Here is a 23,111-nt window from a genome sequence, read left to right on the forward strand (position 1 = left end):
GTTCCAAAGTGTAGGTCCTTCCACTGGCATTTTTCAAAGTTTAAATTTTGTGACTGTAAATTGCCTTGGCTAATTTTTAATGTCAGGAGATTAATAGAGAAAAGACAGTCTCTAATGTAGCCAGGACACAGAGCATTATACTTCCGCACTTCACTTTGTATTCAAAAGCAAGCGAACCAGTGCAGTATTGAGAGCACAAACCTAAATTGACTACTGCTGCTAAGCAAGACTGCTGTCATGTTTTATAGCAGCTGACGTTTCAGTGTGAACTTCCATGATAGTTCCAAAACAGAGCCTTCCTGGTTCCTAACCTACAGCTAATGGAGGCAGTATCCAAACCCCTGAGTTTCAGGAGATTGGAGAGAAAAGTTCAGAGGAAGTGGTCTCAAGAAACAACCTGTTAGTTTAGACTTCTAACTCTATGTAGGGCCTGAGGCTAGAGTTCTAAGAACAGAATGGGTTGGAAATTCCTTTCCTCTCAATGCTGAAGGATCCAGCCCAGCCTGAGTGCTTCTACCCATCCTTTCTCTTACTGATCTAGAAGAGCAGGGCAAACTGGGACTTGAAGTCCCCAATGCAGTGTAGTCAGCACAAGGATAGTTAGGATTCTGGCAAGAATTCCAGAGAATGGATCTCTAGGTATATAAGGAACTTTCTTCCCTCAGTACGGGGCGAGAGAAGAGGAGGGAGCTAATCTGGGCTAATGATCTCTCTCTGGGAACACAGGGCATACACGCCCATAAAACACCTCTGTGGGTTTTCTTTAAAACCTTTGTTGTCTCTTTTTTAAAACCTTGGGTTGGCTGGCCTAGAGAGAGTCCAGGTTAAGAGAAAATTTGATGTACATTGAACATGGGTGTGCCTTTTGTCTTGAGCTGCTACAGACGGGCTAAAACAAATACCCTAGGCATGAACAGACTGTGTTTTTTATAGTTTTCTATACACACACTATGGGTGTGCATATTTTGTTTGCCTGGCAATATGAACATTTCTTTCCTGGTAGGAGTATTGTACTGTCCTTTTAAAGACTGGATATCTTTTCTGGCGGTTTGTTTGATTGGGTTTTGTCTTAAAATTTGTTTTAGATCAACAGAAAATCTCAATGCACATCCCTACAATAGTACTCTTTCGCTCTTAAATGAGGTAATGATACACCCCCAGTTTGTTGATTTTTAGCAACTGGCACTGCAAAAGATTACCACTGAAGTATCTTAATAACAATTACACTGAATTTTACAGTGCATCTGAAACTGTTTTGTCCTATGCAAGGAGTGTCCATCAGCAGAAAAAAATACTTTTTTAGGTGTCTCAAAGGCATGACTTGAGATGCACCATGCCTCCATTGTATATGTGATCTGAATACATTGGTAGCTCTTGTAACACCAACTCCACTGCAGTCTTAAGATCAGAAATCCTGCTAATATTTTTTAACTGAACTGTATAGTAGAATTTATGGAAAAATATTTTTCTCATAAACCATTTTGAGGTTACAAAGGTTTCTGTTTGTAGAATATATCTATGTAGACAAGCATGAACACTTGAACATAACTGAAACTGAACTTCTTGTAAGCAAAAATGACAATATCCTGTCCTTTTTCATAGAATCATAGAACCATAGGGTTGGAAGGGACTGCAAGGGTCATCTAGTCTAACACCCTGCCAAGATGCAGGATTTGTTGTGTCTAAATCATTCAAGACAAATGACTATCCAGCTTCCTTTTGAAAATCTTCAGCAAAGGAGCTTCCACAACCTCCCTAGGTAGTCTGCTTAAAGCTTTTGCTGTTCTTTTACTTGTTTTCCTTGTAATATCCTCTAGAACTTTGAAATACATTTTTCATCAGCCCATTTGGTCTTTTTCCACTAGACAAATATTGACCAGTTTCTTTTTTTTTTTTTTAATGGAACCTTAATTAACCTAATAGTGTTCATTTATTTCTTTTCTCTAAACCAACATCATCAATGACGACAGCAAAGTTCTGGGAGTGGCTTGTTACAGCAGTTTAGTTTGTGCTCCCCTGACTTTCCCTGAACAAGTGAAACACAACATCTTAAATTATAGGCCCACCTAAAAAATGACTTTCCTTTTTAGTTTCTCAAAAACTGAGTGCTAGGCTTACTTACTTATTAAAATTCTATATATTTAAAATCCAGAAGCATTTTTATATCAGATTTTAATAATCCAGATAGTTCATATTTTGGCCTAAAAATATTTCACAGTGACTCTTGATGCTAAAAGAAACAGTCTGGCAAGTACATCCTAAAATGTCAAATCTCTCAAAAGGAAGATTAAAGATAAAATTTTCAAAAATGATGTTAAAAACTTAACTACAGCTACACTATGAGCTCGGGGTGTGATTCCCCTGCTCATGTACGCATGCTTGTGTTACCCCTCTTTGAGCTACCATGGGTATCAATAGCAGTGTCACTGTGTCAGCACAGATAGGAGCAGCACCAGAGGCATGCATACACACTGGTTTCAGGCAGGTTTGTACTTGACATGGATCAGCCAAGTGGCCACTGCTGCTACCAGTGACTACGCTCCTATTTACATTCACACTAGCTCGATGAGAACTAGTGCAAGTATGTATACATGAGCAGGGGTTTCACATCCCTAGTATCTAGTGTAGCCATAGCCTTAGTCACTCGGCACTTAGGAGTCAGTGGGATTCAGGCATTTTAAGTCACAGGCACTTCTGAAAATTTTACCCCAAATTACTTTTGACCATGCTTTCCCAGGTCCAAATTCTTTAGACCCTATTTATGCTAAAATTCATGGACAATGAAGTCAAAACCATCAAGGTTTGAGAATTACAGAGAAATTCACTTCTAAGGCCAGGCCTACACTGCAGACTTATATCGATATAACTACATCAATCAGAGGTGTGAAAAATCCACACCCCTGAGCAAACATAGTCATACCAACTTAACCCCTAGTGTAGACAGTGCTACAGCCTCTTGCAGAGGGGGATTAACTATGACAATGGGAGCATCTTCACTTAAGTGCTGCAGTGGTGCAGCTGCATTGGTACCGCTGCGCAGATGCAGCATTTTAAGTGTAGATCTGGCCTACGTTTGTCTGACTTACCTTGTCTAGTGGAGAATAACTTAAAAAAATATCAAACCAGATGCTAAGAATATTTTGTGCTCCTCACAACTTATACATCACTAGAACTTACACTGCCAACTGAATTTTTAAACTTTGCAGCAATATTTTATGAAATATTAGCTGACAGGTAGTTCAGTTCTTTTTCACTCCAAGGCCCCCTAACGTAATCAGTTGTAAAAAGAACTTGTGACTGAAGCATCTTGATCATTCCTTACACTGCCAAGTGGTGGGTTTTTTTTTTTTTTTTAAAGGCTACAGAGGAAGCTCAGAGATTATTCTACCCAGAAACAGCACAAGATATTTAAACAAGGTTGAAGCTTCCTTGGCTTCTGACTGCTCGCTAAGGAATAGATTATAGCTGATGTTTAATTTTGCTTAAACCTAAGAGGTAAGGTCTGTATTTTGTGCATTTTAGTGTGACTAACATACATGTTAATTTGATGTAGCAGTGTTTTAATATATACCTGTAACTGTTCAGAGCTACGGTAGGTAAAAATAGAAAACTAATTTACTCTGTTGATCTGAAAGTCTAGAGAAAACTTCATAAGTAGGTTCACTAACATCTTATTTTTAAATAACTGTAATAGTGCTCTGGAGTTATTGGATATCATACAACCAAAAGGGCTCAAAAGTCACAATTCAAATGGATCAACCTACTGAATAAAGCTTGTTCTGCGTAAGCAAAACATAAGTAAGAATACTACTGTTGAAGCTGTAATATTTTTGATGTGATCAACAATATGCTCATAAATGAATGTTGTGGTATTATTTGGGGATCTTGCAGCTGTACAAAAAAGCATCTAAAAATGTTTCCTTTATCACAAAACTCTTGTTTCAGGATCATTTTTTAAGAATAGTGACTTTTAATTTTTATGTATATTTCATAAAGAATAAATGTTGGATTTCTGTTATGTCTGTCATAGACTTCTCAGCAAACATTGAAAGAAACATTAATATTAACAAGATATCTTATTAGTGATCATGACATTGTTTTAATTTTCTAATTATAAATGACACTTTGTAATTCTGAAAATTTTCTGGTTGGACAATAATTATAGTTTCACTCTTGAATCTGCCCGTAGGAGTCAGGAATGTGAGAGAATTTTAGTAAGCACTGACTTTGAGTTATAATTGTGACTGTAAGTATTTTGTGTGTTATTTTAATAGCTCCCCTCCTACGCATTAAGAGGACACTCTCAAAAAAATATAAGGAAAGGGGAAAGTAACTCTCGTAATGGTCCATAAACAAAGAATTTCAAACTAAGACTTCAGAACGTAACAAAACTAGCAGATGTAAATTAGAAACCACTTCACATTCTTCAACAAATAGAATAAATGATGTACTTCAATTCATTTCTTTATATAAATTGTCCTATGCTTTTCTTTTCTATTCTGATCCCAACTCTCCCTCCTACATTGACAGCTGTAGCCCAGCACCTTTCTGATGGGCAAATGTCATGTCTGGACTCTATGCCAGTTTTGCTCTGAGAATCGTCTAGCAAAAGATAATATAGCAATATCTAGTCAGTGTTCAGTCTAAACATGTCATCTACAGAGTGAAATCAGTTTCTATCAGTTCCTCCTCCATCTCCATTTCATTACCGCCTTTCGATAAATCCTATGAAGGCACCAAGTGTGAGAGAAAATAGGTGTTTGTAAAATGTTTTTTAAAATGTATACAGTAGATAATTTGTAGACAATGTGGTCTTGTTATGTTTTTAATTCCTCTGAGAAAGTAAATATTTAGTACTATTTGAATGTCACTGAATAGACATTAGGAGTTGCAAAAATGAGCATTTGTATATGGTAGCAGTTTGCAATTTATTAATCTTAGTTTTGCACAGCTCTTTACATGGCTAAGCAATTGATACCCTGTTATTTTCATATCAGTGTAAAGTGCCTTTTTATTCCATCAGTAAAAGCTCACTACCATGCATCCTCACTTCTGGGTTGTCTCTCTTTGACTGACAAAGTATTGCTAGTTTCATTTAATACAGGGCATGTAGAATAAATCCACTCGTAAAAACAATTAAACCACAGATTTTGCTACTTTAAAAATCATCGTTAATTCCTCATCCAGCCAAATATTCATAGTTGTCTTTTATAGATGTGTGTATCTTACAATGCTCCCTTTGTCAAGTGTTTTGTTGAAAATTGAAGAATCTGATCTTTCAGAATAATGTACAAAAGACTGCATGATTGTTCAGAAATTTTGCAACAGAACACAACTAGCATAATTGGTTCATAAGGAGGAAAGATTTTCCAAAGTGTGTGCCTAAAATTAGGCTTCCTAAATCCATATTTAATGCTGGCCAATCAGCAACTCTCATTCACTTTTTCTTTTAACTTAGCTTTTGTACAGTGCTTTTCATCCATAGATTTCAAAGTGCCTCTTCAATCAACTAGAAGTCAGTGGGAGCTGTTGGGTAATAGTTAATAGTTAATTAAATAGTTCATGTGATTTTTGAATTAACAAAGCAAACAAAGGGTCAGATTCTGCCGTCTTCAGGTTAATTCTACTTTACTCTGCCGGTGACCCCATAGCCCCAAATTAAAATAGTTAATATAATTGGAAAGCAGCACTTTGCTTTCAGCTCTTCTCCTGTTGTTTGCAGTGGGTTTTATCCCTTTGTTTCTATCCCAATGTATATTAGTGACAAACACTAGTAGATGGATATATAGTGAGTAAATTGCAAGTTTATGTTTGGAATGAAATTGACTTGCCACAGGAGTGTCTGAATCTGAATATACAGCATAACACAAAGAGAAGGGTTTTCGGGTTTTTTTTTCAGATTCCTGGAAATAATAAATCATCCAGTGCTAATTATACTGAAATCTCAGATAAATGGAATTGACACACTTTCCAAATGGTTTCTTGCTACCAGTTTACTGGCAGTGAATTTGTTATGCTATATTCAGTGTAGTCTATACATGTTGTATATCAAAGTGAACCTGCTGTAGCTATTGCTTTGTTCATAGTAGCTGGTGACATTTGGGTTTCGGGGGAGGGATTATAGTGGGTGAGGGGTTATGCTAAATATTATGCTTAGAGACTTGTCTTCATAAAGTGAAATAGCAAAAAGGTTGTGCTGGTTTAATATGGGCTTTTAAACCTGGGGAATCTTATGCTTTCTTTGAATGTGCTGTGTGTTTGCTATAAGAAACAGTCTGTTGGATTGATGATGACCCATGATACACTACTTGAAAGCATGGCTTAATCTAGCTAGTGTCTCGCAGTTAGTGTGTGAACCACCGATAGGATCGCAGTCACGGCAGATCCTGTCAGAGCTGACTTGGAGCTGTGGTCCTTTTAGGTTTTCTTCTCTATATCTATGAGTATCTTTGGCATGAAAAATCATTGGTCCTTGAGCCTTGTAGTGCTCCTTTGCATGGTTGCCTTTTATTCATAGACTTAGCAATGTAGCATGTTTTAAATTTTATTAACGTGTTCTTTTGAATCCCTTATGTCAGACTTCATCGACTTAGCTGTCCAAAGGGAGGTCTTAGGGAATCTTCAGTTGGACATCCTGATTATGTGGACAACTTGGTTGGCTGTGCACCTTAATGTCTTAGCTTTAGTTCCTGGGGCAATACCCCTTTAAATCCTGGCTCTTAAACTTCGAGATGGTTTGCAGGCAGGAAAGGTGGGCAGCATCAATATTCCTGCTGTTTAGAGCAAGCTTAAAATAAAGTAGTGAAGACAAAGTTACTACATGGAAAGCTTTCATTTTGGTCTGAAGCTTTATACCTAACAGCTCTGTAAGAAAACCATAGGCACTGTTTCTCCTTCAGCTCCACAGAGACTTCATTGGAAAGTATATTGTCTTGATAGATAAAATGGGATACAAGAGCCATCCAAGTTCCTTGGCAGGAATGGTTGGTGGACAGTAGGGGAGTTACATTACAGTAGCTGGTGTATTGCTTAATAGTTTACACAAGCTAACTGTGTTATGCAGTGGCAGATAGCTGCTGTATGATCTCTTGGAGATCCTTCTGCATGTGTTGTTAAACCTGCAAAAAGTATTTATTATACTTGATCTTCACTCATTTGTTCTGGTTTCTCGTCATTACTCTACTTGTGTAGATGCAATCTGTGCACACTAATCTCAGTTTTGCAGATGGAAAGCCTTAGATAAAGTGTAAAAATAAGCTTAGAAGCCATTTTGAAGTACCTTTGAAAATTTGACTCTACAATGTCAATCAGGAAAGAACCAATTCATCTATGGTCTTCACAATGGATGTTATCACACAACATGGGAAAATACCTATAATCTGAAACTAAAATTAATTATCTGTTTCAAATAATAATAAAAATCACAGCTTTTGCAATTAATTTCCAGGCAAAAGAAGACAATAATCTTCTCGGTTATGTCACTGCATAGATATCTTTCTTAGCTATTTTAATAAGCCTGTGCCATTCATAGATGCAGTCTGAAAAGTGTATATGCATCGGGACCAGATCTAGAACACTCTTTTCAGAGGTGAAAATAAATGCTTTAAACAAACCAACAGAAAAAAAACCCACCACCATCACCCCCCTATTAACTGACCAGATCCTGTAATTCATCAAGCAACTGATGCTTGAACCCAAGTATGTTTCATACTGGAGAGCGACTTAAATGTCCAAAGGAGTTTCAAAAACACCAAAAGGCAATGCAACCCCGCTTTAGATAATCCTGTTAGAGTTAGGTTTTGCTGAGAATTGCTAAAGAACACGCCAGTAAAATAAAGCTTGATATCTTCTTTTTGGCAGCATGAGTGGAATAAATAAAGGGTAATGCATGTAATTGGCTAATGTAAGACTTGGAAAATATGTTAGGTATGTGCTTGAGCTTATTTATCCTGAGTGGAGACTATTCTCTGTATCTCATAGAATCCATTATGTATCTTATCACACTATTTTAGGTTACTTGTATGGTATATTTCTGATAGTATTGCAGAATATTTGTAATTGTGCAGGAGCTTTAGAATTTGATTGTAAAATGCAATAGAGAGTGGTGACAGAGGAAAAAGGGAGGCAGTCAGCACCGTGAAGCATAAAAATAGTGATTTAGAAAGTGTTCTGAAAAAGTGAATCTTTAGCCAGTTTAATGCTCACAACACAGCAAGAAATCAGTCCCGTCAGAGTCACATATAGCTGGATCCCAGTATACTCCACAACACAATCAGGTCACATGGTTCCTTTGCAAAAATCACTATATTCGGTGGCAAGAGCCCCTATATTCTAGGGCAGTGGCAATTTATTCTATCTCAGTTAAATACTCTTTGTTCCCGCCCTAATCCACCCTCCACAAACATAGCTATGGCTCATAACTAAAATCCTCATTACTGTAATATTAATCCATGGATATGTTCAACCATGATTTTTTTCAAGGCTGGGTTTTTTCACTGTGCACCCCAGGTACCTTGGCTCCACTCCCTACACCTAAAATCCAGCAGCCTCAATCCTGCCACTCCAGATTATCATCTTTTTCCCCCATGGGTGAGAGGAGTTTGTAGCTAGTGTCAGTCTCTCATCTCTCCAGTTTCCAGGGCCACAGCTATTGCACTGTTCTCAAGGCAGCCCAGTTCACCAGCCTGATTTTCTAGCTCCCCTCACTCCTTGGCTGCAAATTGGGCTCTGGCTCCCCAACCTGGCCAGCCCTGTAGAAGACTGGCGGGAATATGCAGTGTAATGTAACTCCCCCATGTTGGTTCAGCTAGAGAGCAAGGGGTAACTGCAGACCAAGGAGAGAGAAAACAAAGTGTCAAGCTCTTTGTTGCAGCAAATCTGGTGGAATCCTGCTGAGTCCACAGGGCTGTGAGTAAAAGGAATGTGGCATTTTTATACCTCCCAGAGCTATTATTTCAGGTTTTCTGCAGACTTATTCCACCAGTTAATGTGGAAAACATGACCCCAGTGTAATTTTTACAACTATAATGGCTAGAAACACCATTTAAACTGAAAATTGAGATTCTGGAGCACGGTTCTGCAGCAAGAGATAAATTCCATGCCTGCAGAATCACAGAATGCATATCACTTCCGCAGCCACCTATGCACAGCCCAGAGATGGAGTGTGTGGCTCTACCTCACACAAAGACTGATGGGGAATGGGGGATATATTCTCAGCTAATGGAGAGCCAGGCATATTGAATGGTGCATAGGCCCACAGCGGGAACTTGCAGCTGCTGGCTTCAAAAGGGAGCAAAGAACCCCACCCTAGTTGTGATCATTTGGGATAGCTGATTTCTTCCATCTGGGGAGGATTTCTTCTCAGCTGATGGATAGCCCATGATATCAAATGACCTAAAATGGCCCGGGTGACTGATCCAAATTGGAGCAAAGAACTCCCCATTCTAGTAGTGATCAATTGGAAAGACACAGCCTTTCACTGACTCCCTTTCTCCCTAAATCAAGGCACGAATGCTTTCTATTTTGTTTTGGGACCCCATTTGGCCATGTTTTATCTCCCAGTGACAGCTCCATAGGAGTTATTGCAATAATCCTTGTGGTCTCTGAATGGAGAGGGAGAGATGGTCCCAGGATCTGCAGAGATAAGCCCATGGCAGGATTTCTCCATGCTCCCTACCAAACTCTACAGACTCTACATATCCTGACTATATAGCTGGAGTCCTCCAGCCATGCTCTGTAGGAGATTTAGCCATCCCCAGGATTTATCAGGCCAGTGTGGATTATGATATGTCTTACTGTTAAATAAAGTAGGGCTAGGATTTGGCCCTCCATACTTATTTGCCATTGCCACAAACAAAAACTGTTCCAGAGACAAGAAGCAGAGAAAGTGAACTGTTTTGACTCCAGTTCAGCTTCCAAAACAGGTGAATTTGGAAGTGGTTTTTCCCCCCCCAGATATTGCCCTAAATTACAAACCGACTGAGAAATGGATGTGGTGAGGTGTATTCCCCCTTTTGGCTTTGAATCAAGGTGCTGACAAAAGTGAGAGGATTAGCATATAAGGGAGATGATTCTTTATAAAGTTATATGAAAGTTTGCCAAATATAGTTCTTCATGAAAGAGAATAATGTTTCCAGTGAAACCTGAGGCCTAGTAGAAGGCGCACGAACTAATAGAACATAGCAAGTCTGTAGTCAACAAAAAATATTAGATCAGCAAGAGACTTGTTAGAGGCATTTCTGATGAAAGATTTGTGAAGTCAAAAGTAATTATTTATGGAATCATGTTCTGACCCAGCCTCGTTTTTCCAGTACTTTGTCATAACTACAGCAGAATACATTTAATATCGGTGACTGTACTGTTACCTTCAAAATCAGATGCTGGGATAGACTCAGACATCATATTTTTGGACTCCACTTGTTTAAATGTAAACAGTCATTCTTTGCTGTGAAATTCAAACTTAATTTTAAGTAACCTGTGATGGAAGCTCCTCTGAATGAGACAATTCATAAAGGAAATATACAAGAACATAATATCTTCATGTAATATGATGTTTTCAGAGGCGCAGCCACAAGTCTAGGGTATTTTCATTATCCTTCAAATGGATTCTGTCTGAGAGAGACCAGCAAGGTCTAGAAAAGAGAGATTATTTACATTTGACCAGAATAACCTGTTTCTGATGTCTTGTTTATGAATAGAAATGGGCAAACTGTGATCAGCCAAAAATGGGCAAGAAAAGACCTGATGCTAGATTGCAAGTCTAAAGCTTGCTTTTATTTTTCTACTTTCAGAGTCTGGCAACAAGAAGCTAAAAAGCACGATACAGAGAAGCACAGAAACAGGGATGGCAGCAGAAATGAGGAATCGCATGGTTCGGCAGCCGAGTCGGGAGTCCACTGATGGCAGCATAAACAGTTACAGCTCTGAGGGGAAGTAAGTGGAATTACAGATATATAGCAGTGTAGAAATGCATGGAATGTTCTTATCCTTATAAGAATACTGGTTGGATACTTGTAAAAAAATCCCCTAATTTGTGAATAAAAGTGCCAAATTTGGTTCACTATGATTCATGCAGTTGCTATTTGTACAAAATTTTGCACTTGTGAAATTCTTCATCAATCCTAAAACTTTCAGGCATTTTTCATGGAAAATTCACATGAGAAAGGCACTTGCTATAGACTAATCTCCTGTTTAAAGTTCAGTCATCCAATCAGGGAGCAAAAATGATGATATGTCAGCAGTTAGGTGACCAACCACTTAATACAAATAACAAAGTGAATAATCAGAGGGAACAGTGTGAAAAAAACCCAGAGTCTGGAAATTCTGTCCAGATTATTCAGTAAATACTTAAAAATAAAAAATCTGATTATAGAAATCAGGACCGCTTTGCTAATCAAAAAAAGGAACTAAACTCATAAGTATTATTTAAAACAAAACATTTGGCCAGCTTTACTTTGCACTGGGGGGTCTCTGGAGGTTCTATGCTTGGATCAACCCTGAATTAAACTTCAGATGGTCTATGTTAACTCCGTTATATGAAACTCTGTATATAAAGAAAGTTTAGTTTGGAGCTGGTCCAAGTACAGTTCTTATTGAAAACTATAAAGTCTTATTGCACATCAGCTAAAATCAAACACAGGAGTTTGAGTATTCAGACAATTCTCTTTATTCAGTGTTGTCATTGTTAGTAAGTATGTAGGATGGGGAAACAGAGGCAGACTCAGCACAGAGCACACATTCATATTCCAGCCTCCTCAGAGGTCTTAGTAGGACTATTTTTATTATTAGCTACTGAAAAAGCACTGTCTCGGAGACAACTCAATCCTCTGACATTCAGGGCTAGTATTGAGGCTACTACGTTGGGAAAGTGGAAACTGGAAGCTAGTCAAGCATACCTCGATCCTACAAGAGGGAAAGAGAGAGATTTGGGACTTCTCTGGGATATGGAAAGCACTCCATTGCTTGATATGTCTGTCTTGTTGTCTATTAATGCTACAGCAACACTGCAAACAATTATTTTCATGTAACTCCCTGATGCGTTCTATTTATTGTCTTAGAATATCTTTGCACATCTCAAATCCCTCTTTAACCTCCCATCCCTTTTGTCCTAGATCCCAGGTCATTTTAAATCACCTCCTGTACCTATTGTTTTATTTAATAGACAGGTTTATTTTTATTTGTGTTACTTTGATAAAACATTTGTAGAAGTTTTTAAATAAATGGATTTTTAACTGAAAGGGTTTTTAGGATATGGTGCATAATAGGTTGTGTCTGTCCTGGCAGAGGGACAATAGAGGATGGCAAGAAGCCTATGTGTGGCAGAAAACAATGGAGTATGTTGAGGACACGCTCCACACACTAATGGAGAGGCGGTGGGGGTTCCTGATGCACTGAGGATGATATAGACTATATTTTGGGACTTTTGTTACAGACTATTTGCATTATGTTTAATAATAAACTGGTCTTCTAGGACTGGAATTATTTGAGTAAGAGTGCCTGGCATAGAATCCTTGGGTTACCTGAGGGGGGAAACTGAGGCAGGGTGTCCTAGAGCTAATCCAGACCATGAGGAGGCACTCAGGAAGAAGCCAGCCCTGTTATAGATTACATGAGTTAAGTGAGGTTTTTCACTTAATACATGACCAGTTCTTCGGTTGGTAAATCAAGAGCTCCATTGATTTCAATGGAGAAATATTTTACAACAGCTCAGGTTCTCTCCCATGCTGAATGAAAAATGTAAAAATAAAGCTATGGATTCCTATTAGAGTACTTTTTAATGATCTTTTCATAGATGAATCAGTAATTTTTTGTCTAAGGGAATTGCCGGTTCATATTTAAAATCATTGGATGATGATAACCTATAATATCACTTGTAACTTTAAATGTTATTCTTTTTGAATATGCAAATCAGTTTTTAATGGAACCTTATTTTCAAATCCAATTTAAAGATGAATATCAAAGACTGTAATTTATTTTTTGCCAATTTTTTTTGTTTCCTTCCATAAAACTCCCATAAAATTGATAAGAGTTTTGCACGTGTAGATGAGTAATCTTTGGTCTGCTATTGACTCTTGTAATTACCATTAGTTTCTAGGAGAGGTGAGCAGAGACAGACCCAGTATAGCATACATTCATACTGTATACAAAAAAGGTACATTAAAAGAATATTAAGTTTGCAAAATCAAGCACTATAAAGTTAGAAAATGCCCAAATTAAGGCTGCCCATGCAACTTTAATTTGCCCCCCTGGTGCATATGAAAATTCTGATAGTCTTTAATTACATGATCACACACTTATTTTCCACACAGGGACCAAATTGGCAAATAGTGGTACTCTTCCCAGCTCTGCCCATTTGAGACACTAGAGTGAGATGCCACTCTCAGTAAATTGCCCAGATGTTCAAAATACGATCTTGCCTCCTTGTGGACTTTGCTGGGCTCCTAAGTGGAGTTTCAATCCATCCATGGGTTCTGCTGAGTTCTTCAGGTTTATCTTCTCCTTGATCACACTCAGATGCCCCGTTCTGCTCCTTCTTGATGGCAGGGGAAAGGTAAGTATTGGTGCTCTCATTCAGAGCAGGTTAACTCTTTTAGTGCTCAGCAAAGCAGAAAAGGCGGCAGAGGAATAATCTTATTATGAGGAGCTACAAAATGCTGACCTTTAAAATATCATTATTAGTATTTGATGTAATACCTATTCTTCTTTGAATAAATGGTCCCTACCTGTATTCTACTTGAGGTGCTCATGCACTCCATAAACTTGAGACCAAAAAAGATTTTTGCTTGCAGTGTCCATTGGTCATTGCATACTCCCCTCTCTTCCTTGTGCTCCGAACCAAGGGCATAAGGGGCAGCATAAACCAGCTGCTTCTCCTGTTCCTTTCTACTTCCTGTGGTCTGAGATGGAACCTCTTCAGTGACCACAGCATGAGCCAGTGTTCTCCTTCAAAACTTTGCAGTTAGTCGTAGTTCAAATTTTAACCTGTTTTTAGACTGATAGTGTCATTTAGTAGTCTTGAGAGCTTGGAGTCCCTACCCCAACACTTCCTGTACTATGCCCAGGATTAAATATCCATGTGGCCTGTGCCTGGGCATTGCCTGTCCACAATGCCCACGACACACGCCTTTGTTTCCTCAGGGAAACTCATATCCCCTCTAAGTGCAGCATCTGCCAAACCTTTCCTAGCCAAACTCTTCAAGCCTGTGCGCACAGGCTTAGAAGATCTCTGATGGACTGTGCTATTAGGTCACAGTCCGATCTTAGTCCATTGGACCTCCCCCATACATCGGATGGAGGCACTGAGAAGCGCCCCTGCAAGCACAGAGGTCTTCATCTCCAGGGATGAGCAGGGCAGAGCACAGGACTCTTCCTAACAGAGACATGAGGAGGGTAAGAGCAAGCATTCTCCCGAACAATGTGGGAAACCCCATCCAAGTCCTCATCCAAAAAAAAAAGGACCTCCTGTCTGATACCCTCTTAATTGGGTGAGATTCCAGACCCCAGTACAGGAGAGTTGGTAACTCACAAGGAGCATGGTACCAGTTTTCCAGCACCAAAAGGCAAGAGCACCCCAAAACCAGACCCAGCCAAAGAAGTAGGATCACTCTTGGTACCAGCAAGGGAAAGAAGGCGGAAGATACTTCCTATACTATCTGTAGTGATGCAGAGTGAGAAGGAGTCATTAGTACCAAAGAATGCCCTTAAGCCAGTACTGAGGGCACCACAAAGAAAAAGAATCCCAGACTGCTCTCATATAAGTGGCTGAATACACTACCCTGGATGGCATTGAGATCTATACAGATCACCAATACTGTCAGATCTCATCATAACCACCATCGATTCACCACACACCAGTACCATTGACCAGCTGACTAGCACTGTTGACCATACTGGTACTGGTTGACCCTGGGCTGGGGCTCAGAGGAGCAGGGAGGGCCTAAGCCCCCCTAACCTGGGCACCACCACCCCCATAGGGGGCGCCCCACTACCCCAACAGACTGCCAGAGCATGCTGCCCTGACCCAAGGGCAACTATTGAACATGGCAGCTAGGCTGCACTGCCCCAACCTGAGGGTGACTCTGGCCATTAGCCCTGACGTGAGGGCAACTATTGACTCTGACCACTAGGGAGTACCGCCCTAGCCCGGGGGCAACTACTGACTCTGGCTGCTAGGCCGTACTGCCCTGATCCGAGAGCGGTTAGTAGCTTTGACCACTGAGTCATGTTACCCATTGTGGGAGCCAGCCACTAGGCCTTGGATCTGCAGGATGCAGGGCTGAGGAGAGGCAGCCTTGTTGACTGTAATCGGGGGGGTGCTCCATTCCCCTCATTACCCCCTTGAACTTCTCCGCCAGGGGTGATAGGGAGGGCTTACCCAAGACAACTGCTGGAGAATACAGGCAGTGATTGGGCCCTGAGGAAAGACCCCGGGGGAGGGGGGGTGACAGCAGGGCACAACACCCTTCCCCCCCCCCCCCCCCGTGCATGCCGAGGCATCCTACAGCATGAGGATGGAAACAAACAAAATTCTGAAGTGGCTCTTGGATACCCAACAGCAACATGCCACAGAACAGCAGCAAGGCCAGCTACTGCAGCAGATGGCCTCACAGCAGCAACCTCAGGCAGCTCAGCAGCAGGAACAGCAGCAACAGCTGACGCGGGAGCTGGCCGCTTAATACCAGGGACACCAAGAACGATTAGTCCAACAGATGGCAGCACTGTTGTGGCCAACAACACCAACTGCTGGCCCTACTTTTTGGGATTCAGGAGATCCCCAGGCTTCAACCGGGTTCTTACCTTTTGAGCTCCTATACAGGAGGCAACCTCGGGGCATACTCGAGCTCCTTCAGGAGGATTGGGAGGCACAAGAGATGCGCATCCTGGGAACCACGCACTATGTGTTGAGACTCCGAGAATGGCTCCGGCCCCTGGGGGCTTGGCCCAGGAAAATTTGATACGGGCCCAACACACCCAGGCACAAAACTACACTCAGGGGACAAAGACGCACATCTTCGAACCCGGGGATCAGGTCCTAATCCTGTTGCCATCTGCTGACTCGAAGCTCCTAGCCAAGTGGCAAGGGCCTTTCGAAGTGTCTCCTCGCATAGGGCCAGTGGACTATGAGGTGAGGTTACCAGGACGTCGGAAAGAGGTACGTGTATACCATGTGAATCTGCTGAAGGCCTGGAAATACAGGGAAGCACTATGGATAGCTCCAACAACCCTGGAACCTGAGCTGGGACCGCTAGCCGGGGACCAGCAGGACTCAAGACCAGCAGTATTGGGAATGGAGCTTAACCTGGCGCAGTGTGAACAGCTGCAACACCTCCTACAGAACTTTTTTCAGATATTCTGTCAGCTCGGCCAGGGCAGACCAGACTCATGAGCCATCACATCATGATGCCTCCAGGACAGAAAGTGAGGGACGACCCACTGACCCCTCCCTTGTAAGATGTGCGCCACCGTCCAGCAAGAACTTGAAGCAATGCTCGAGATGAGGATGGTCATGGAATCACGAAGTGAATGGTGGAGCCCCATCGTCTTGGTACCGAAGCCTGATGGAACCAGTACCTGATCCGAGAGCAGTTAGTAACTCTGGCCGCTAGGCTGTGTTATCCATTGCGGGAGCCAGCCACTAGGTCTTGGATCTGCAGGACTCAGGGCCGAGGAGACGCAGTCTTGTCATATGCAGTCGTGGGGGGTGCCCCATTCCCCTCGTTACCCCTTGAACTTCCCTGCCAAGGGTGACGGGGAGGGCTTACCCATGACACTTAGGTAGAAGTGATCATGACTTGATCACATTTATAATGTGAAAAAGATTTAAGTGCAGACTGATGATATATATACTTGGTGCTTTAAAAGGGATTGTTTCATAAAGCTGAAAACAATAATGAGCCAAATCATCTGGGAGAAGAATTTAATCAGAAAAATGTGAATAAATTGGGAATTATTTAAGAACACTTTGCTAGATGCCCAAGAAGTTACAATCAAGGAAGAAAGCCATATTATTTTTAAAAATTTACCTGATTTAGAGGTGGAGTGAAAGAAACTGTAAAAAAATAAATAAATAATTTGTTTTATATATATATATATATATATATATATATATATATATATATATATATATATATAAGAAAGGGGGAAATTGATAGTGATGAATATAAATCAGAAGCTAGGAACTGTAGAAAATTAATGAAGGAAGCAAAGGGCCAGCAGGATAAATCTATGGCCAGCAGAGTTAAGGACAATAAGGAGTATTTTTAGAAGGGTTCAGTAAATATTTTTGTTCTGTATTTGGGGAAAAAACGTATAATATAACACTCTTTCCATTTCACTAGTATCTCAGGAGGATGTTAAACAGCAGCTATTTAGTCAGACATTGTTAAATAAGCAGATCTAGATTACTTGCATCCAGGAGTTTTAAAAGAGCTGGCTGATGAGCTCACTGGACCATTAATGGTAATTTTCAATAAGTGTATGTCTACAGTTAAACCATTGCAGCAGCACAGCTGGAGTGCTGCAGCTGCACTGTTGTAATGCTTCAGTGTAGACACTACCAACGGGAAGGCTTCTCCCAACAGTGTAGGTAATGCACTTCTCTGAGAGACAGTAGCTAGGTCGACAGAAGAATGTTTCTGTCCTAATGCTGTCTACGCCAGGGGCTAAGTCAGCATAGCTACGTCTCTCAGGAATGTGGATTTTTTATACTCCTGACAGACATAGCTATGCTGATGTAAATTCCCAGTGTAGACTAGCCCTAAGTCTTGGAACACTGGGAAAATTCCAGAAGACTGGAAGAAAGCTAATGTTGTGCCAATTTTTAAAAACGGTAAATGAGATGACCTGGGTAATTATATGCCTGTCAGTCTGACATCAATTCTGGCAAGAAAATGGAGTGGTTGATATGAGACATGATTAAAAAAGAATTAAAGACGGGCAGTGTAATTAATGCCAATCAATATGGGTTTAATGAAAATAGATCCTGTCAAAACTAACTTGACAACTTTTTTGATGAGATTACAAGTTTGGTTGATAAAGGTAATAGCGTAATATACTTGACTTCTCTAAGGCATTTAACATTTTGATTAAAACACTGGAATGATATAACATTGCCATGACACATATTAAATGGATTAAAAGCTGGCTAACTGATAGGTCTCAAAATGCATTTATAAATGGACAATCATTATTGAGTGAGTGTGTTTCTTGTGGGGTCCTGCAGGGATTGGTTCTTGGCTCTACGCAATTTAACATTTTTAACAAAGACCTTGAAGAAAACATTAAATCATCACTAATGAAGTTTGCAGAGGACACAAAAATTGTGGAGTGGTAAATAATTAAGAGAACAGATCACTGATTTAGAACGATCTGGATCGCTTGATAAACTGGGTGCAAACAGTATATGTTTTAATATGGCTAAATGTAAATGTATACATTTAGGAACAAAGAATGTAGGCCATACTACATGATGGACGACTCTATCCTGAGAAACAGTGACTTTGAAAAAGAGGTGGGGGTTGTGGTGGAAAATCAGTTGAACATTAGCTTCCATGCAACACTGTGGCTAAATGGGCTAAAGCAATCCTTGGATGCAAAAACGGGGGAATTTTGAGTAGGACTAGAGAGGTTAGTGTATGTGGCACTGTTGCATCTGCTGCTGGAATACTCTGTTCTGTTCTGGTGTCCATAATTCAAAAAGGGTGTAGATAAATTGGAGATGATTCAAAGAAGAGCCACAAGAATGATTAAAGGATTGGAAAACATGCCTTCTAGTGAAGGAGTCAAGGAACTAAATCTATTCATCTTAACAAAGAGAAGTGGTGACTTTATTTCAGGCTAGAAGTTCCTAAAGGGGAAACAAATATTTGATAATGGTTTCTTCAGTTTAGCAGAGAAAGGTATCACAAGATCCAAAGGCCAGCAGTTGAAGCTAAACAAATTCAGACTGGAAATAAGGTACATTTTTAACAGTGAGAGTAATTAGGCATTGGAACAATTTAGCAAGGGTCATAGTGAATTATTGATCACTGGTAATTTTTTAAATCAAGATATGATGTTTTTCTAAAATACATGCTCTAGGAATTATTTTAAGGAAGTTCTATGCCTGAGTTATACAGGAGGTCAAATTAGATGATCACAATGGTTCCTTCTAGATTCGGAATCTATGAGGTAATCTAACCATGAGTGAGCTATACAATAACAATATTAACAAGTAGAGATGGGCCCAGACTGGAAGGCCACATCTGAACCCCCATGAATTTCAGGGAATTTCTGAATTTCTTGGCTCAACCTAACTCTATAAAATAAATCTTAACTAGAAAAAATCATTTCAAAATACAGGAAGATTCTGATCCAGACCCAAATTTCTCAAATTTGACCCATCTCTGTCTATAGAGGAAAAATAATAAGTGGAAAATATTACTGGAAAATTAAATATCAAATGATCACATGTAAATATAAAGAGTGTGTATTACCCTTTTCAGTGCAGTATTTGTTTCAGAGCATACCATATTGAAGCTCAGTAGAAGACCTTACATATTGGACACAGTGAGAGGAGAATGCTGGGATTGTGGGCATCACAGGAGACATTTTCTGTTTGCCGATGGGGTTTGAGAAGAGCACCACTCTCCCCCAGCTGACCCCTGGCCTTAAAAGAAAATGGAGGGGAAAAAAGAATGCAGCACCTTTCACAAGTACTACCGTCATTTCAAACACACCAAAAAAAAAAGGCAACTTATCAGGATTACAAAGATAGCTATTTTCTCATTAATAAGTCAGCTATCAGAATGTATCTTAAATGTAGCTCTCTCACATCCTGCATGGCCCAGAGGAGTCAGGTTATGTGTCCTCAATCAAATCCTAGGTCCCAGATTTGGACTGTAATCTCTTATTAGATCTCAGTGTCTGTTTTCGCTATTGAAAACTTTCAGAGAAGATGAACTGTGATTCTAGTGGCTTAAAGCAGGAGTAATACAGAGATGCAGCAAAGGATGGGAAAATTATATCTGAGAATTTTAGTTAGAAGAATATAATTCAAATTTTAGGGTTCTTTAAGTTGCTGTATTCTGTTTGTTAATTGTAATACTTGAATTTAAAAAAAAAAACAATCCAGAATTAGAAAATTGTTAACATCAACAGGTAACAGGATATTCGATGAAGAACATTTCATGATCATTTGGAGTTTCACACCATTTTAACTAATCCCATTGAAATGCAGCTCTGAACACATACATGAACTAGAGCTGGGTGAAACTTTTTATCCAAAACTTTTTTCATTAAAAAGCAAATTCTGCAATGCTGAAACCTTTTACAGATTCATGTTGAGTTTGCTGAATTGTTTTTTAAAAAATCCAAAAATATTGAAAGATTTAGTTTCATCACTTTCTAAAACAAAATGTTTCAATTTCTGTTTGAAACAATTTTTCATTAAAAAATTTCCTTTTTGTTTTATTTTTTAAAGTTTCAAAAAGGACAAAATCTAAACAAAACATCTTGATTTTTGTCAAAATGAAACATTTTATTTGACCTGAAATTAACTTTTTTTTTTTTTTTTTACTATTTATTTCACTGAAATTTTTCATTTGGTCTGACCTGAAACAATTTTTTTTTTTTTAAATGCCAACAAATTGAAAATCCATTATTTACTCAGTTCAAATGCAAACCACATTAGGTGCCCGGGGGATTATGACCTTCACCACACTTCAGTTCTTGTTGACTAGGGAAGAAGAACAGAAATAGCCACTTATCCATGGGAGTGGGGTAAAGAGGCTTTTGGTCTTGCCATAGCCACATCCCAATGAAGAAAGGATGGTCTTGCTACAACTATTCCCCACTATATATGGCCTTCCAGAAGCCCATGGACATTGCTGCCTATAAAAGCAGGTGGAGCGATGTCCTGCCATCATAGTCAGGGTCAGCTGTAATATTTATTGGGCACTTAACTGCTATAGCAAAACTCAAAGATGGTAAGTTGTTTGTGTGAATAAAGCCACTTCCCTATGAGATGGTTTCAGTGTGCCTATCTTCAGGTTCTGGTTTTGCAGTACAGTTTGCAGTTACATTTCCTGAGGCTGTGTATTGTGTATGAGAAGCACTTCCCTGTTAATTATTGGGGGCCACTATGAATTAATGTTGTATTTACCTGTACTCATGTTTTGTATTTCTGTAGCCTAATATTCCCTGGAGTGCGGCTGGGTGCTGACAGTCAATTTAGTGATTTCCTTGATGGACTTGGACCTGCACAGTTAGTAGGCCGACAGACACTAGCAACCCCTGCCATGGGTAAGAATAATCTAGTCTCCTGTATAAGTCAAATGATATCCCATTGACCAAAGTGCAGTTAAGGTGGCCAGAATGCAGCTCACAGGCTGCACTCAGCCAAAGAGTTCTACTAAGTGGCCTTCCTCATCTTTAACACAAAGGTGCTGTCTCAGAAGCGGTGCTAGCCCATTGCGGGTCCTAAGCAGGAATCTCTCTCTCACACACACACACGTATAATAAAAAGTGAATAGGGGGCCCCCTTGAGCTGCTCAGGGGCCTAAGCAATTGAGGCTGCTTATGCTTAGCACTGGCTCTGCTGTCCATAAGCACAACTGATGCTCTGTTGTCATCCAAGATCAGATGAAGATAGAGCATTTCATTCTGGGACCTGTGATGTCCACGGAGCTCACTTCAATATCAAAGATGGTGGCTGCAATCTGTTCCTTTTTCTGCAGAATAATTGTGGTCCTCAGTTCCTCACAAATCGCTAGTTCTCAGCTAGTTAGGGACATGGTTGCCACTGATTATGTAGCCAAGAACTGAATCTGACCCAGATTTAGCTGATTGAAAGATAATCCAAAAGTTGGAAACTCTACTCCATGTTTGTAACAAAGCTGACAACCAGGTTATGAATGATGCCATTAGATTGTTGCTATTGGAACAGATTCAAGTTTAAAGTCTAATTTCCAGCAGTCTCCTAAGAGCCATCTATGCTTGGCTCTGTAATCCAAAGCATCTCAAAATCCCCTGGAGTACCAAGCACTACAGGCTCACCCCCTACATACCCAGATTGCACACCCTGCACAGAAACTTGTGGGGAGCCTGAGTAAGGCTCTTTATGATGGCTTTCTGTTCTGCCTGACATAGAGAAATGCTCCCCTAGTTCCTTGCAGGCTGTTACATTCCCTATAGCTGTGTGTAAGAGCAGGAGCAGGGGCAAAATCCCTTTAGTCTGCATTTGAGTGATTTGGTTACATGTTTTGTGGAGCTGTGCATTGACGATGATAAATAAATCACCCTTGACATCTCCGCTAGCGCAATCACACTATGCACGTTAGAAATCATAGATGGCCGGTGCTTTGGCTGAGCAGTTTCAAGCACTGCAGAGGTTCAGGTGCAGGTGCAGGCTACTCAACTGCTACTGAAGAAGAATAAGGAACCAGGAGGAAAAATGGAAGGAGGATGCTCTCTTCCTTGCAGCTCATGAGTTCTACAAAGGAAGGAGAAGAGAATTTTTCTCCTGAACACACTAAGTTAGCCATAAGTCACGGGCTGCTGTGTAAATCCAAAATTAATTATATTTTGCAATAGCAGTTATCTGGCTGCAAGCTTATTGAGCATGAAGCCTGTACAATGTCAAAACCCCGTTAAAATATATCAGATTTCCTCTTTATATGAAATAGGAAGTGTCTGGATTCTTCTGTTGCCCATTTTAAAATCAGGATGAATCCAATAGTGAATCCAGGTGCTAGACTCCATTCACCTCACTTTGTTATTAAAAGTTGTTTTCCTCCCTAGACTTCTTTCAACAGGGGTCCTGAGTAATAACAGTTTATTTCCATCTATTGTGGCCTTTATTTGTACAGGTTCAGGGAAGGTTTTGGGCTACAAAATTCACTCAATCATTCTGCCTAACAATTTCTCTGCAAGGGCTTTATACCTAGTAGATAGTTGTTTCTGCTGGTTTGAAAATGTCTGTTCTGTGGCACCCCCTGCTGACTGCCAGTAGCATAGACTTGATTTGAATATATAGGCTTGCAACACTGAAATGTATCCCTGGCTTAGAGTGTGGTTTGTGGAATTTTTCTATAAACTATTTATAGCCCGGAACAGAGCTGTTTGTTGAAGCAAAG

The 23,111-nt window shown here is 40.0% G+C and overlaps 1 protein-coding gene across 1 annotated transcript in view; it reads left to right on the top strand.

Annotated features, from left to right (window-relative positions):
• LOC137143063 (regulating synaptic membrane exocytosis protein 1) overlaps positions 1 to 23,111 on the top strand; it is a 259,921-nt gene that overhangs the window by 230,010 nt on the left and 6,800 nt on the right. Inside the window, exons 22-23 of the mRNA XM_067532653.1 lie at positions 10,791 to 10,932; positions 21,167 to 21,279. Of these exons, the coding sequence (XP_067388754.1) occupies positions 10,791 to 10,932; positions 21,167 to 21,279 (255 nt within the window). The remainder of the gene's footprint in view (positions 1 to 10,790; positions 10,933 to 21,166; positions 21,280 to 23,111) is intronic.

This window comes from Emydura macquarii, unplaced genomic scaffold (assembly GCF_026122565.2).
Source record: "Emydura macquarii macquarii isolate MOO-44397 ecotype Brisbane River unplaced genomic scaffold, CSIRO-AGI_Emac_v2 contig_3295, whole genome shotgun sequence".
Lineage (NCBI taxonomy): Eukaryota > Metazoa > Chordata > Testudines > Chelidae > Emydura > Emydura macquarii.